This window comes from Diorhabda carinulata, chromosome 4 (assembly GCF_026250575.1).
Source record: "Diorhabda carinulata isolate Delta chromosome 4, icDioCari1.1, whole genome shotgun sequence".
NCBI lineage: Eukaryota > Metazoa > Arthropoda > Insecta > Coleoptera > Chrysomelidae > Diorhabda > Diorhabda carinulata.
In genome coordinates, this window is record NC_079463.1 from 33,426,627 (window position 1) to 33,438,533 (window position 11,907).

General features: G+C 28.1%; 2 protein-coding genes and 1 long non-coding RNA gene across 3 annotated transcripts; 2 read left to right on the top strand and 1 right to left on the bottom strand.

Moving 5' to 3' along the window:
* The first annotated feature begins 309 nt into the window (after positions 1–309).
* Positions 310–806, top strand: LOC130892876 (uncharacterized). Its single transcript, XR_009059124.1, has 2 exons — positions 310–374; positions 428–806. It is a non-coding gene; the product is annotated as an uncharacterized LOC130892876 (long non-coding RNA).
* LOC130892875 (putative tRNA pseudouridine synthase Pus10) lies at positions 790–3,196 on the bottom strand. Its single transcript, XM_057798557.1, has 7 exons — positions 2,980–3,196; positions 2,668–2,929; positions 2,476–2,606; positions 2,124–2,419; positions 1,876–2,068; positions 1,090–1,321; positions 790–1,038 (listed from the first exon to the last, which is right to left on the bottom strand). The coding sequence occupies exons 1-7, from the start codon at positions 3,118–3,120 to the stop codon at positions 869–871; spliced, it is 1,425 nt and encodes a 474-aa protein (XP_057654540.1). The 5' UTR covers positions 3,121–3,196; the 3' UTR covers positions 790–868.
* A 286-nt stretch (positions 3,197–3,482) lies between these two features.
* On the top strand, positions 3,483–6,132 carry LOC130892781 (tetratricopeptide repeat protein 39B-like). Its single transcript, XM_057798390.1, has one exon. It carries the CDS (start codon positions 3,858–3,860, stop codon positions 5,592–5,594), a length of 1,737 nt encoding a protein of 578 aa, XP_057654373.1. The 5' UTR covers positions 3,483–3,857; the 3' UTR covers positions 5,595–6,132.
* The last annotated feature ends 5,775 nt before the right edge of the window (positions 6,133–11,907 follow it).

Genomic DNA, 11,907 nt, shown 5'->3' on the forward strand with positions numbered 1-11,907 from the left:
CCCGTTATACGACTCATAGATACAATAATAAATTTTATTGAAATGTAACCTCAATACTTTTAATTATTCTATGATTATAGGATTTTGTCACCGTGTACCAAGCGATGCCGTAAACTATTAATAGTCTTTTTCCTGTTTATTCAACAACCAATAAACAATATTAGAAAAACTTTTCTTTTTAATATTAATCAAATTAATCTTTAATCCTATAAAATAAAAATATCTAATTAAATATTGGATTTACCTTAAAGATACAAAACTAGTTTTTAAAATAAAAGTAGTTCATATAAACTTTCTAACAGTATTCGTAAAAGAAGAAGATTTTTTGAGGTTATATTTATAATAATTCATCAAGAGATTAATAATTTTTAACTGTGAGTACGAATATATATTCATTTTGATAAAATTTAAGGCAGTATTATTTCAGAAACATGTTTCCAGTTTTACTTCGATCATTTTTAAACGTCTCAAAACGTTTACCTACCTATACAAAAGCAGCATCTTTCCACCTGTTCAATTCTCCAAATACGATCCGATCTAACTTCCTAACACCGGTTTTAATAAATTTAATACCTTCGTGTGGTTTTAAAGTAGTAGGACGAGTTAAAAGAAGATGCAAGGATTGCTTTATGATTTGGCGTGAACAGAGACTATACAATTTATGTAAAACTCATCCGAGACACAAACAAATGTCTATGCAGAAAGATCCGAAGAATACTTGGGTACTGACTCACGCTACGCAATCAAAAATGCGACCTTGGTAGTTTAAATTTAAGAGTAAATAAATAATTTTGTAGTTTATCAAATTTATTTTATTCTCCTCGAATAATTTACAAAAATTGTACACGATTAATCATTATTTTTCCATTCAAGGCCATTCTAATTCCACGTTCGTTACATCCAAAGCTAGAACGTCCGTAGGGTAACTGATTATCTTAGATAGATTCGGGTTAGTCCTGTTAAAATCACCATGAACAAACTCCTTTACGTAAGTTCCAGCTTGTGTTACAAGATGCAAATAAAATAAATCGGGATGTCCTGTAAATGAAACGTTTCTATATATACATAGGAATTATTATGAAAGTCTACCTTCGACGGCGGAGGCTTTTATCTCGCAAATATCCCTCTTCCTAACCATCTGTGATCTTCTATGTAACACGCGGATAGGTGTCGTTTGGTCTATTTGTATCGGACCTCTCAGTAAATTAATTATTTCGACAACTTCGTCGATATTTGGAGCCATGGTTTTACACAAAGCCGTATAATGTTTTCTCTTGTCTTGTTCACCAAACTTAATTCTTTTCGTATCTGCCTGGGTTACCTAATAGAAATGTGTAACGACAAGGGTACATAATGTTTTCGATTGAATAAATTAAAAAGGATTCGTGATATGGTGGGAAAAAATTATTTTGATTGGGGAACAAATAGCCAAACTTTTATGTTATAACTATCTCTAGTTGTCTCAACTAGCACTTTACTGCTATTAAACAATTATTAGACAATCGAAACAACCAAAAAGGAGTTGAAACTTGAAAATTACATCCCAGAACATGTTCCAGGTTGTTAAAACAAAAAACAACAGCCTATATCCTATTATACAGAGACAAAAAACGTCATAGAAGTTACAGGGAATGTTGAATGGTGATATTATGAGTGATTTAAAATTGAAAATGAGTTAGTTTAGTACAAGAAACAATTCAAACACAATAATAGATGGAAATATACAAAAAATGGATGAATTAGTTCATCTTGACCACTATATTTAGCACCATGAGACTTGTAACGTTTTTATAATATAAAAAGTACACTGTAATGGAAATTTTCAAGAAATACCAAAGAATATTCGTTTTATTTGAGAAGAAATGTGTAATTTACCTGTTGAAGCTTCAAAACTACCACTGCATCCGATTTTAAAATAGAAATTTCGATTTCTCTGCACTGTTTTTCGGTTATAGTACTATATTTCGGTTTTTCTATTTCTATATAAAACGGCCTACCTTCCCCTAACATTCTCGTATCCGAATCTTCTCTACCACTAGCAGAAAAGGTCATACTACCCACATCACACCTATAATTACATAAATACTAAAAAATACTTACCTTATATTAAAAAAAAAACTTACCTTAACGTTTTACTGATACTTTCAAATAAGATATCTTGTACGCTCGATTCAGTAATAGCTACATTATTAACGATAAAAGTGGTTTGCCCCATTTCTCTCGAAAATTTCAAATACCTACCCCCCAAAAATAAATTAGAAGAGCTGTAAGTTATATCGAATGTAACGTTTTCGTTTTGAACGTTCGGTGGTACTGGAAAATGTTTTTTAAAAGTATCATCATCACAATTAACAAAAATGTCTTTTACAGCACCTCGATTTAATTTTTTTACATCAAGTTTACTTAAATTTTCAGTTTCCTAACAAAAAAAATTATATAAATCATGATATTTATCTTGAAAACGAATTGACGTACTTTTTTTTCATCCTTGTAATTAATATTTATATTAACCTGAAATTTTGCGGATTTACTGGATACTTTTCTCAACTTTTCCGCCATAAGATCGCTACACGATATTTTAAAAACAGTTTTAACACCTTGTATATCTAAAATACGTAAATAATAAAAGTGGAAAGTGAGGTTATGAGAATTTTTATTGAAACTCACTAGAAAATCCCAAATTGTTATAGACCTCAGGAAATTTATCTTTCAACGAAATAAACATACTATATTCACGAATAGACACTGATATTGGTAACGATATAAAAGTTGTAAATTCATTAATATCGTATTGTTCAAATCCCGGTGGAAAGCATTCCACACAAGATTCCATTGTTGAATTAGATAATAAATCTAAGCACGCTCTACAAGGATTTGTTTTAATTCTTTTTGACTCAATGTCATTCGAAACATCGTCACTAAATATATCCTAAAATTGAATTTTTTTTTATATCTCCTTAAATATTGTTTCAAACTTACTTCTGTTTCCGGATACAAATAAGTACTACATCCATTTTCAAACTGATTGTATCCAAAATATCTTAAAATACATCTGTTACAACAATTTAAATTTCTCAAAAACTCTTTTATTTTTAATTGAATATCTTTATCAATAATCATAATTACAACAAAATATTATAACTAAACTAGTAAAAATGTGAGGTTGTGTTAGTTACGATCATTCGTTTAATATTACGACCATAGATAATTGATTTGTAGAGAGTAAAATATTTAAATTCAGATTAATTGTGGTATAATTATTTTAAATACTCGGTAAAGTTTAGTTATTTTAGTGTATTTTTATTGTTTTATCTAAATAAGTATAAAAGAAATTAATAATTTTATGAAAAAAATATATATAAATGTTATATATGATTTGACCCTCGTAAAACTTATGTATCGATTATAATTCATTCGATTAATGTTTTTATAATAATTATTACGAGAATTTTCAATAGAAATTAATTATTACTAATAATAATAATAGATCGAATTGTATAGATTAAATGAATTATTAGTGAAAGTAAATGTAAGATGCAAGTATATAGAAAGCAGTGAAAGTACAATATAATTGGTTGGTTGACCTCAAAAGTACTTGAGAGTATTTCATACTTTTATATAAAAAAAAATAGGAATTTAATGCTAATTACGAAGTATGGTTATATCCTCGACATTTTTATTGTTTCATATAGTAAATAGGATTGAAAATATCGATTCGTCAAGTTCGAATAAATGTTAAAAGAGGGGGTTTAGTCAACGTTACTAAAAATACGTCGAAAGTTACATGCGTTAGTTCTCTATTGGGAGCGGAGAGTGAATGTGTTTGTAATTTCAATCACGTGAATATTTACGCGAGAATGAGTGCATCGGATAATATAATATACGACAGTGACGATCAAGATGATTTTCAAGATGCCGAAGATACTCCCGTTAGCGAAAACATGCCGTTGTATCAAGCCCTGGAAGAGGCTAAAAAAGGGGTGGATTTCTTTTTTAATAATCAATTCGTAGAAGCGAAAAGCCTAATGACACCTTACGCCAATATAAGTATGTACCATTCTTTGGGTCACTCGTTATTTTTATACATGGAAGCCATGTTAACATTCGAACCGGACGCCATTAAAGAAGCTTCGAGAGCTTTAAAACAAACGATGAACGTCTGTAATCGTTACCGAAAAAAAAACACTTTCGGCGAATCTCTCGGAAAAATGGTGAAAAAAGTGAATTTCGAATTATTTAGTTCGATAGAAGCGCACGCGGAGCTGTGTCACGCCGAAAGTTCGTTATTAAAATCGTTGTTGACGTTCGTCGAAGACGAAACTCTGGCGAGTTTCATAAAAGCCGGGATAAAAATTAGATCGTGCTTCAATTCGTACAAAGAGTGTTATCAAATTTTAATAAAAAAAAATTGGGAAAAAGACCCTACCAAGGAGCATTTCGAAGGGGGGGTGAGAGTGGGGATAGGCGTTTTCAATTTGATGATATCGATGTTACCCGGTAGAGTGATCAAACTGCTGGAATTTATCGGTTTTTCGGGAAGCAAACAAAAAGGTTTACAAGAATTGTATTTGGGTTGCGAGACCCGCGGTATCAGGCAAGTACTTTCCATTATGGCTATATTGGGTTACAATTTAATAGCTTTGCACGTGTTGAGTCATCGAGAAGGAGATATCAAACAATGCACGGATATAATTGATAAAAGACTCGAGAAATACCCGAAAAGTGTGTGGTTTTTATTTTTTAAAGGTAGATTAGAATTGCTTAAAGGAAATCTCGATGCCAGTAGAAATTGGTACGAGAAAAGTTGGAAATCGCAGAATTTGTGGCCGCAATTTCATCACATATGTTTCTGGGAACTTGTTTGGGTGCACTGTTTACGTTTAGAATGGAGGGAGGCTCTAATATATTCTTCTGAATTATTGCAACACAGCAAATGGTCTCGTACTATGTACAGTTACCAGAAAGCGGCCATTTTATTGATGTTGAAAGAAGATTCGATAGATACCGTAGAAAAAGAAGAAATCGATAAATTAATGAAAGACGTACCGAAATATAAACAGAGAATCGCCGGAAAATCGTTACCTATGGAAAAATTCGCGTTGAAAAAAGCGGAACGTTATTTTTATCAAAACGGTAATTTAATACTACCGGTAATAGAATTAATGTTTCTATGGAATTTATTCAAGATATTCAATAACTTTTCTATATCTAGTAAAATGTTGAAATTAATTGAAAAAACAGTGGAAAATTTAGAATCGAACGCTAAAACTACAAAATACGATAACGACAATAAAGCTTTAGCTCTACTTCTACAAGGGGCTTGTCTAAGGCATATGGGAAGCCCTTTGTTAGCCCTAAATTGCTTCGAAACCGTCATTTCAATGAATAAATCTCTAGTAGAAGACCATTATATAATTCCTTACGCAATCGTCGAGCTCGCTTTAGTCGAATGGAGTAACGGTAATAGACAAAAAGCGATTCTAGCTTTAGAAGATGCTAAAAAGAATTACACTGGTTATTCGCTAGAATCGAGGTTACATTTTAGGATACATACGGCTTTAACCGAATTTAAAACCGAAATGAAAAGTATTTAAATATGTTTACGGGTGATAATTGGTATTTTAAGAATGTTTTTATTTGTTAAATGTATAGGTTTGCGTTAATAAATAACCGTTATTTTTTAACTAGTTGATATATCGACGGGAATTCCCATCTCGTACGTTTACTTACGAGTGTGCGTATTTAAAAAGTTTTTTTTATCTAATAATTATGTGCAAATAAAGCTAAAAATGATTCTTAACTATTTAACTATTCGAATGTATTTACTTATGAGTAGATTAAAATTTGAACGGAACTAAAAAATCCCTATTGAAGGTTGATAACTAACGTTTCCATTTCTGACCAATAGCGGCGTCGTTATCCACCTGCTAATACTCGTTTGTATCGTTTTTTACTACTAAATCGAATATTTTAGCTTCTCCAAATAATATACTGTTAAAATATTGCAGTAATAAGTTTTTAATTGTTCGTAAAAATAATTATTGTTATTGGGGAAAAGCAATTATAAACCCGTGCAGTTTTTAAATGTTTTATAATTATATAATGTAAAAATAAATACTCTTTTATTATTAATCGAATATCTTTATTAATAATCATCAATGTTACAAAATGTTTAAATTAATATTCGTAAACTAGTACAAATGTGAGGTTATATTAGTTTCGATGATTCCTATATTCCAACCATAGATAATGTTGAGACATAAATAAGAAGTAGAACAGAAATAATTAATTTGACACTCGTATCGTTCTATCTATATTTTTAGAGTAAAATGTCATAAATATGTTTACGGGTGATAATTGGTATTTTAAGAATGTTTTTATTTGTTAAATGTATAGGTTTGCGTTAATAAATAACCGTTATTTTTTAACTAGTTGATATATCGACGGGAATTCCCATCTCGTACGTTTACTTACGAGTGTGCGTATTAAAAAAGTTTTTTTTATCTAATAATTATGTGCAATTAAAGCTAAAAATGATTCTTAACTATTTAACTATTCGAATGTATTTACTTATGAGTAGATTAAAATTTGAACGGAACTAAAAAATCCCTATTGAAAGTCGATATGTAACGTTTCCATTTCTGACCAATAGCGGCGTCGTTATCCACCTGCTAATACTCGTTTGTATCGTTTTTTACTACTAAATCGAATATTTTAACTTCTCCAAATAATATACTGTTAAAATATTGCAGTAATAAGTTTTTAATTGTTCGTAAAAATAATTATTGTTATTGGGGAAAAGCAATTACAAACCCGTGCAGTTGTTCAATGTTTTATAATTATATAATGTAAAAATAAATACTCTTTTATTATTAATCGAATATCTTTATTAATAATCATCAATGTAACAAAATGTTTAAATTAATATTCGTAAACTAGTACAAATGTGAGGTTATATTAGTTTCGATGATTCCTATATTCCGACCATAAATAATAATAATAAGTACAATAGAAATAATTAATTTGACACTCGTATCGTTCTATCTATATTTTTAGAGTAAAATGTCATAAATATGTTTACGGGTGATAATTGGTATTTTAAGAATGTTTTTATTTGTTAAATGTATAGGTTTGCGTTAATAAATAACCGTTATTTTTTAACTAGGTGATATATCGACGGGAATTCCCATCTCGTACTCTACTTACGAGTGTGCGTATTAAAAAAGTTTTTTTTATCTAATAATTATGTGCAAATAAAGCTAAAAATGATTCTTAACTATTTAACTATTTGAATGTATTTACTTATGAGTAGATTAAAATTTGAACGGAACTAAAAAATCCCTATTGAAGGTTGATATGTAACGTTTCCATTTCTGACCAATAGCGGCGTCGTTATCCACATGCTAATACTCGTTTGTATCGTTTTTTACTACTAAATCGAATATTTTATCTTCTCCAAATAATATACTGTTAAAATATTGCAGTAATAAGTTTTTAATTGTTCGTAAAAATAATTATTGTTATTGGGGAAAAGCAATTATAAACCCGTGCAGTTTTTAAATGTTTTATAATTATATAATGTAAAAATAAATACTCTTTTATTATTAATCGAATATCTTTATTAATAATCATCAATGTAACAAAATGTTTAAATTAATATTCGTAAACTAGTACAAATGTGAGGTTATATTAGTTTCGATGATTCCTATATTCCGACCATAAATAATAATAATAAGTACAATAGAAATAATTAATTTGACACTCGTATCGTTCTATCTATATTTTTAGAGTAAAATGTCATAAATATGTTTACGGGTGATAATTGGTATTTTAAGAATGTTTTTATTTGTTAAATGTATAGGTTTGCGTTAATAAATAACCGTTATTTTTTAACTAGGTGATATATCGACGGGAATTCCCATCTCGTACTCTACTTACGAGTGTGCGTATTAAAAAAGTTTTTTTTATCTAATAATTATGTGCAAATAAAGCTAAAAATGATTCTTAACTATTTAACTATTTGAATGTATTTACTTATGAGTAGATTAAAATTTGAACGGAACTAAAAAATCCCTATTGAAGGTTGATATGTAACGTTTCCATTTCTGACCAATAGCGGCGTCGTTATCCACATGCTAATACTCGTTTGTATCGTTTTTTACTACTAAATCGAATATTTTAACTTCTCCAAATAATATACTGTTAAAATATTGCAGTAATAAGTTTTTAATTGTTCGTAAAAATAATTATTGTTATTGGGGAAAAGCAATTATAAACCCGTGCAGTTTTTAAATGTTTTATAATTATATAATGTAAAAATAAATACTCTTTTATTATTAATCGAATATCTTTATTAATAATCATCAATGTAACAAAATGTTTAAATTAATATTCGTAAACTAGTACAAATGTGAGGTTATATTAGTTTCGATGATTCCTATATTCCAACCATAGATAATGTTGAGACATAAATAAGAAGTAGAACAGAAATAATTAATTTGACACTCTTATTGTTCTATCTATATTTTTAGAGTATGTCATAAATTTTGTTCTTTCAAATATTTGATCGATATATTAATCGATTATATCATTCGAATAGTAGATATATAAATAGAAGTTCCATCTTGTATGTTTACGTATTTTTTTTCTAATAAGTAAAAAAGATTTTTAATACTAAAGTATATATGTTAATAAGTAGATTAAAATTGAAACAAGACTAAAGTATTTTTATAAAAAGTGTAAATCCGAATTATGGAAATAACTAATGTTTACATTTCTAACCAATACGATCGTCGTTGTCCACCTGCTACTACAATTTTTTCAGTTCTGTCTGTATCGTTTCTTTAACATTATTTTAATAAGAAATCAAATATTTTCACCTCTCCAAATAATACGCAGTTAAAATATTAGATAAATAAGTTTTTAATTGTTCGTAAAAATAATAATTGTTATCAGGAGGAACTAATCACAAACTTCTGCGATTGTTAAATGTTTTATAATTCTGTAATGTAAAAAACTGATTCATTAATATTAAAATTAATGTAAACTTTTACTATTAATGACGTCTAATACATGTAACAAAAAGAGAATTTAAGAGAATACTTCGTTTACTTTCTAAAATTGGATATACAAAATGGCAACACTGTCAATGACATCATTTCCTCCCGAACGAGATAAGGTCGTCATTTTATTATTGTGAGTATTGATTCGCGTTCAAAAATAGGTTCTGCTATTAAAACGTAAAGAAAAAGTTAAAATATGATTAAGCACTGTTTATTTATGATACAAAAAATCGTTAAAATATTTATTTATGTGTAACTTTCACCGAAAATATGAGAGAAGCGGAATTGGAAAATGGCGGTAAAAAAGTGTTCATAAAAAAGAAGAAGAAAGTTTATAATACAAAGATATCATTAGTGGTAAAATATTGTTTACTATTATTTTATGTCAGCTTTATTTTACTCGCTTTGTAATCATAGAGGCCAAACAACAAAATAGAGTAATTAAATTCATATTTCAAGGTTTTTAGATACAAAATAGGATACTCAAATTAATAACAAGTATTAATCGTAAAACGTACTTTTATGAGTGTAATTAAAGTGTCATTAAAATAAATTTCATATTCTTGAATACCGAAAATCATTATAAAGTCATTAGTAGTTACTGTAATTACATTTATAGAGATGTTTGTCCACTACTTGTTATTTTCCAATTCAAATTTTCGCGCCAAGTCGATTGAAGTTTGGTCAAATTAATGTTGGTGATAAAGGCGCCATCTTATCACTTTAATCGAAAGCTGACTAATAATTTTTTGTTTACAATGTAAAAAAAAGTACTAAACATTTTATACTCAGTGTATTGTAGTAATTAAATTATTATACAGAGGTAAAACCGAAGTTATAAACTTTAATTCATTGAACTAAAATCGTTATCGACGCTGTGACTTATATATGAGACTGAAGCTTTTTTATGACAAGTGTTAATTATATACAGCGTTGCCATTTACTTCCATTGCATTCATTTATTTATAATAGACATTTTTAGAAATATTCGTTGCTTTCTGATTGATATCGACAGTTATATTTTCATTTTCTATTTTATATTAAATTTCAATATTTAAAAACTTTATACTTGAAGATTTGTGGCGTTCGGATTGTACTAATTATATTTAGACAATAATTATGCTGGCAGTTATTTAAATAAATGTATATTTTTCCGTCAGTTGAAGGTAATAATTTTCCGAGAAAATGATTAGTCAATGATAATAATATATCGATAATTTATGACTCTAATGACGTCATAATTATTTGAAAACATCATTGGAAACAACCATTACCACGAATTATTAATGATGCAAGAAAAACCGAGTCTGATATATGTTGTTATAGAAATTATATAAAAAAATGATCGAATTAAATTACTTCTAAATACGAAGCCACTTTTCTTAGCTTGAAAACGAGTAGATTTAAATTATCAGCCGAGAACTGGCAACAGTGGTATATACCACTGTCAGTTAGGTGTTTCAAATTTGCAGTTTTTCACCAATTTATCCTAAAAATAATAGAAAACTAAAATGCAGAAGAGAAAATAATTTTTTTTCGCATACATAGTTTTTTTCACTATACCGGGAAATTCAGTATCAGTTTATATAATTTATTAATATTTGAACGTTATGAAATTTGATTAGCGAGGTCAAAAGGTATTTTTTTTATTAACAAAATCGTGCTGTATCATTTTGTTTCAAGAGATAAATAATTTGACTGATTAAAATCGATCTGGCAACGTTGCTCATATATCTAGACGAGCCCATAATTTGTCTAAAGGTTATCAACAAGTTTTCTTTTTTATTTTATAAAACTTTTAGCTATTTCGTTTGTACATTGTCCTATAGTTATTATATTTTTATTTATAATTTTATCATACGACAATAAACACAACGATTAAAAACTAATAAATGTAAAAAATAATTTGTGACCAAGTCTTTTTAACGTTTGTGCTACACCAGCGTCATCTTACGGTTCAAGAAGAAAGCTTTATAATACACAGAGACGGCTTTTAACCAAACAGTGGAGGGTTTACAGTAAACTTTTACATTTTCAATAATCATGGTTTGTTTTTAAAAAAAAGTAAATATTTATTTGATTATAGCTTTTTTAATATATAGTCTCCTTGTCTAAATATTAGGTATTAATAAATGGGGCTTTATGGAAGTACGTGAAGGTTATTTAAGGTTATTATATTTATCTAATAAAATATAATTATCTGGAATTTCAACAATTCATTTTAATATTATACAATCTAATACTAGATAGTATGTAGTGGTGAGGTTGTGATAAAAATACGCAAAAATGCATTAATATACAGGATGTTACGAAAATTATATAAAATATTTTGACCATTTTATCATACAATATTGAATAAGAAATATGAAAGTGGAGTTATCATGTAGAATTGTTTATTATTTTTGAAATATACAAAATATGTTTTTCATTTACAAACCCAATACCTCAATTATCATCAAAATTTATTCAATTTTCATACTATTTTCAAAGTCTGGCAACATCGGTGAATTGTGACCCGGTATTCGTAGAAAATATGCCGCATTTAAACAGTCACTACACATTTTTTATATTGGGCAGTTCAAAAGGTAAGTTTTTTATTGAATTCTTACGTCTTGATTAATTTTCTCAATTTCTATACTATTTTTAAAATCAATGTTGGAATATAAATTTTTTTTCCGGACAAAAGCTCTTTCAAACAATATGTAGAATGTGTAGAATTTGTTGAATAATTCGATTATCGTATAATAAGTGTCACTTAATTGACTAAATTTAGTAAAAATTGCTTCTTTAATAGTATATTTTCGAATGCGTCTATACTAATTTACTAAGTGTGGCAACTATGTTT

What these genes read in the sequence shown, in the direction of transcription:
- LOC130892875 (XM_057798557.1), bottom strand. Translation starts at nt 3,120, where the DNA reads ATGATTATTGATAAAGATATTCAATTAAAAATAAAAGAGTTTTTGAGA. An exon ending in TAACAATTTGGGATTTTCTA is followed by an intron (nt 2,607 to 2,667) that starts GTGAGTTTCAAT and finishes TACGTATTTTAG; the next exon opens with ATATACAAGGTGTTAAAACT. An exon ending in AGTATCAGTAAAACGTTAAG is followed by an intron (nt 2,069 to 2,123) that starts GTAAGTTTTTTT and finishes ATGTAATTATAG; the next exon opens with GTGTGATGTGGGTAGTATGA.
- LOC130892781 (XM_057798390.1), top strand. Translation starts at nt 3,858, where the DNA reads ATGAGTGCATCGGATAATATAATATACGACAGTGACGATCAAGATGAT.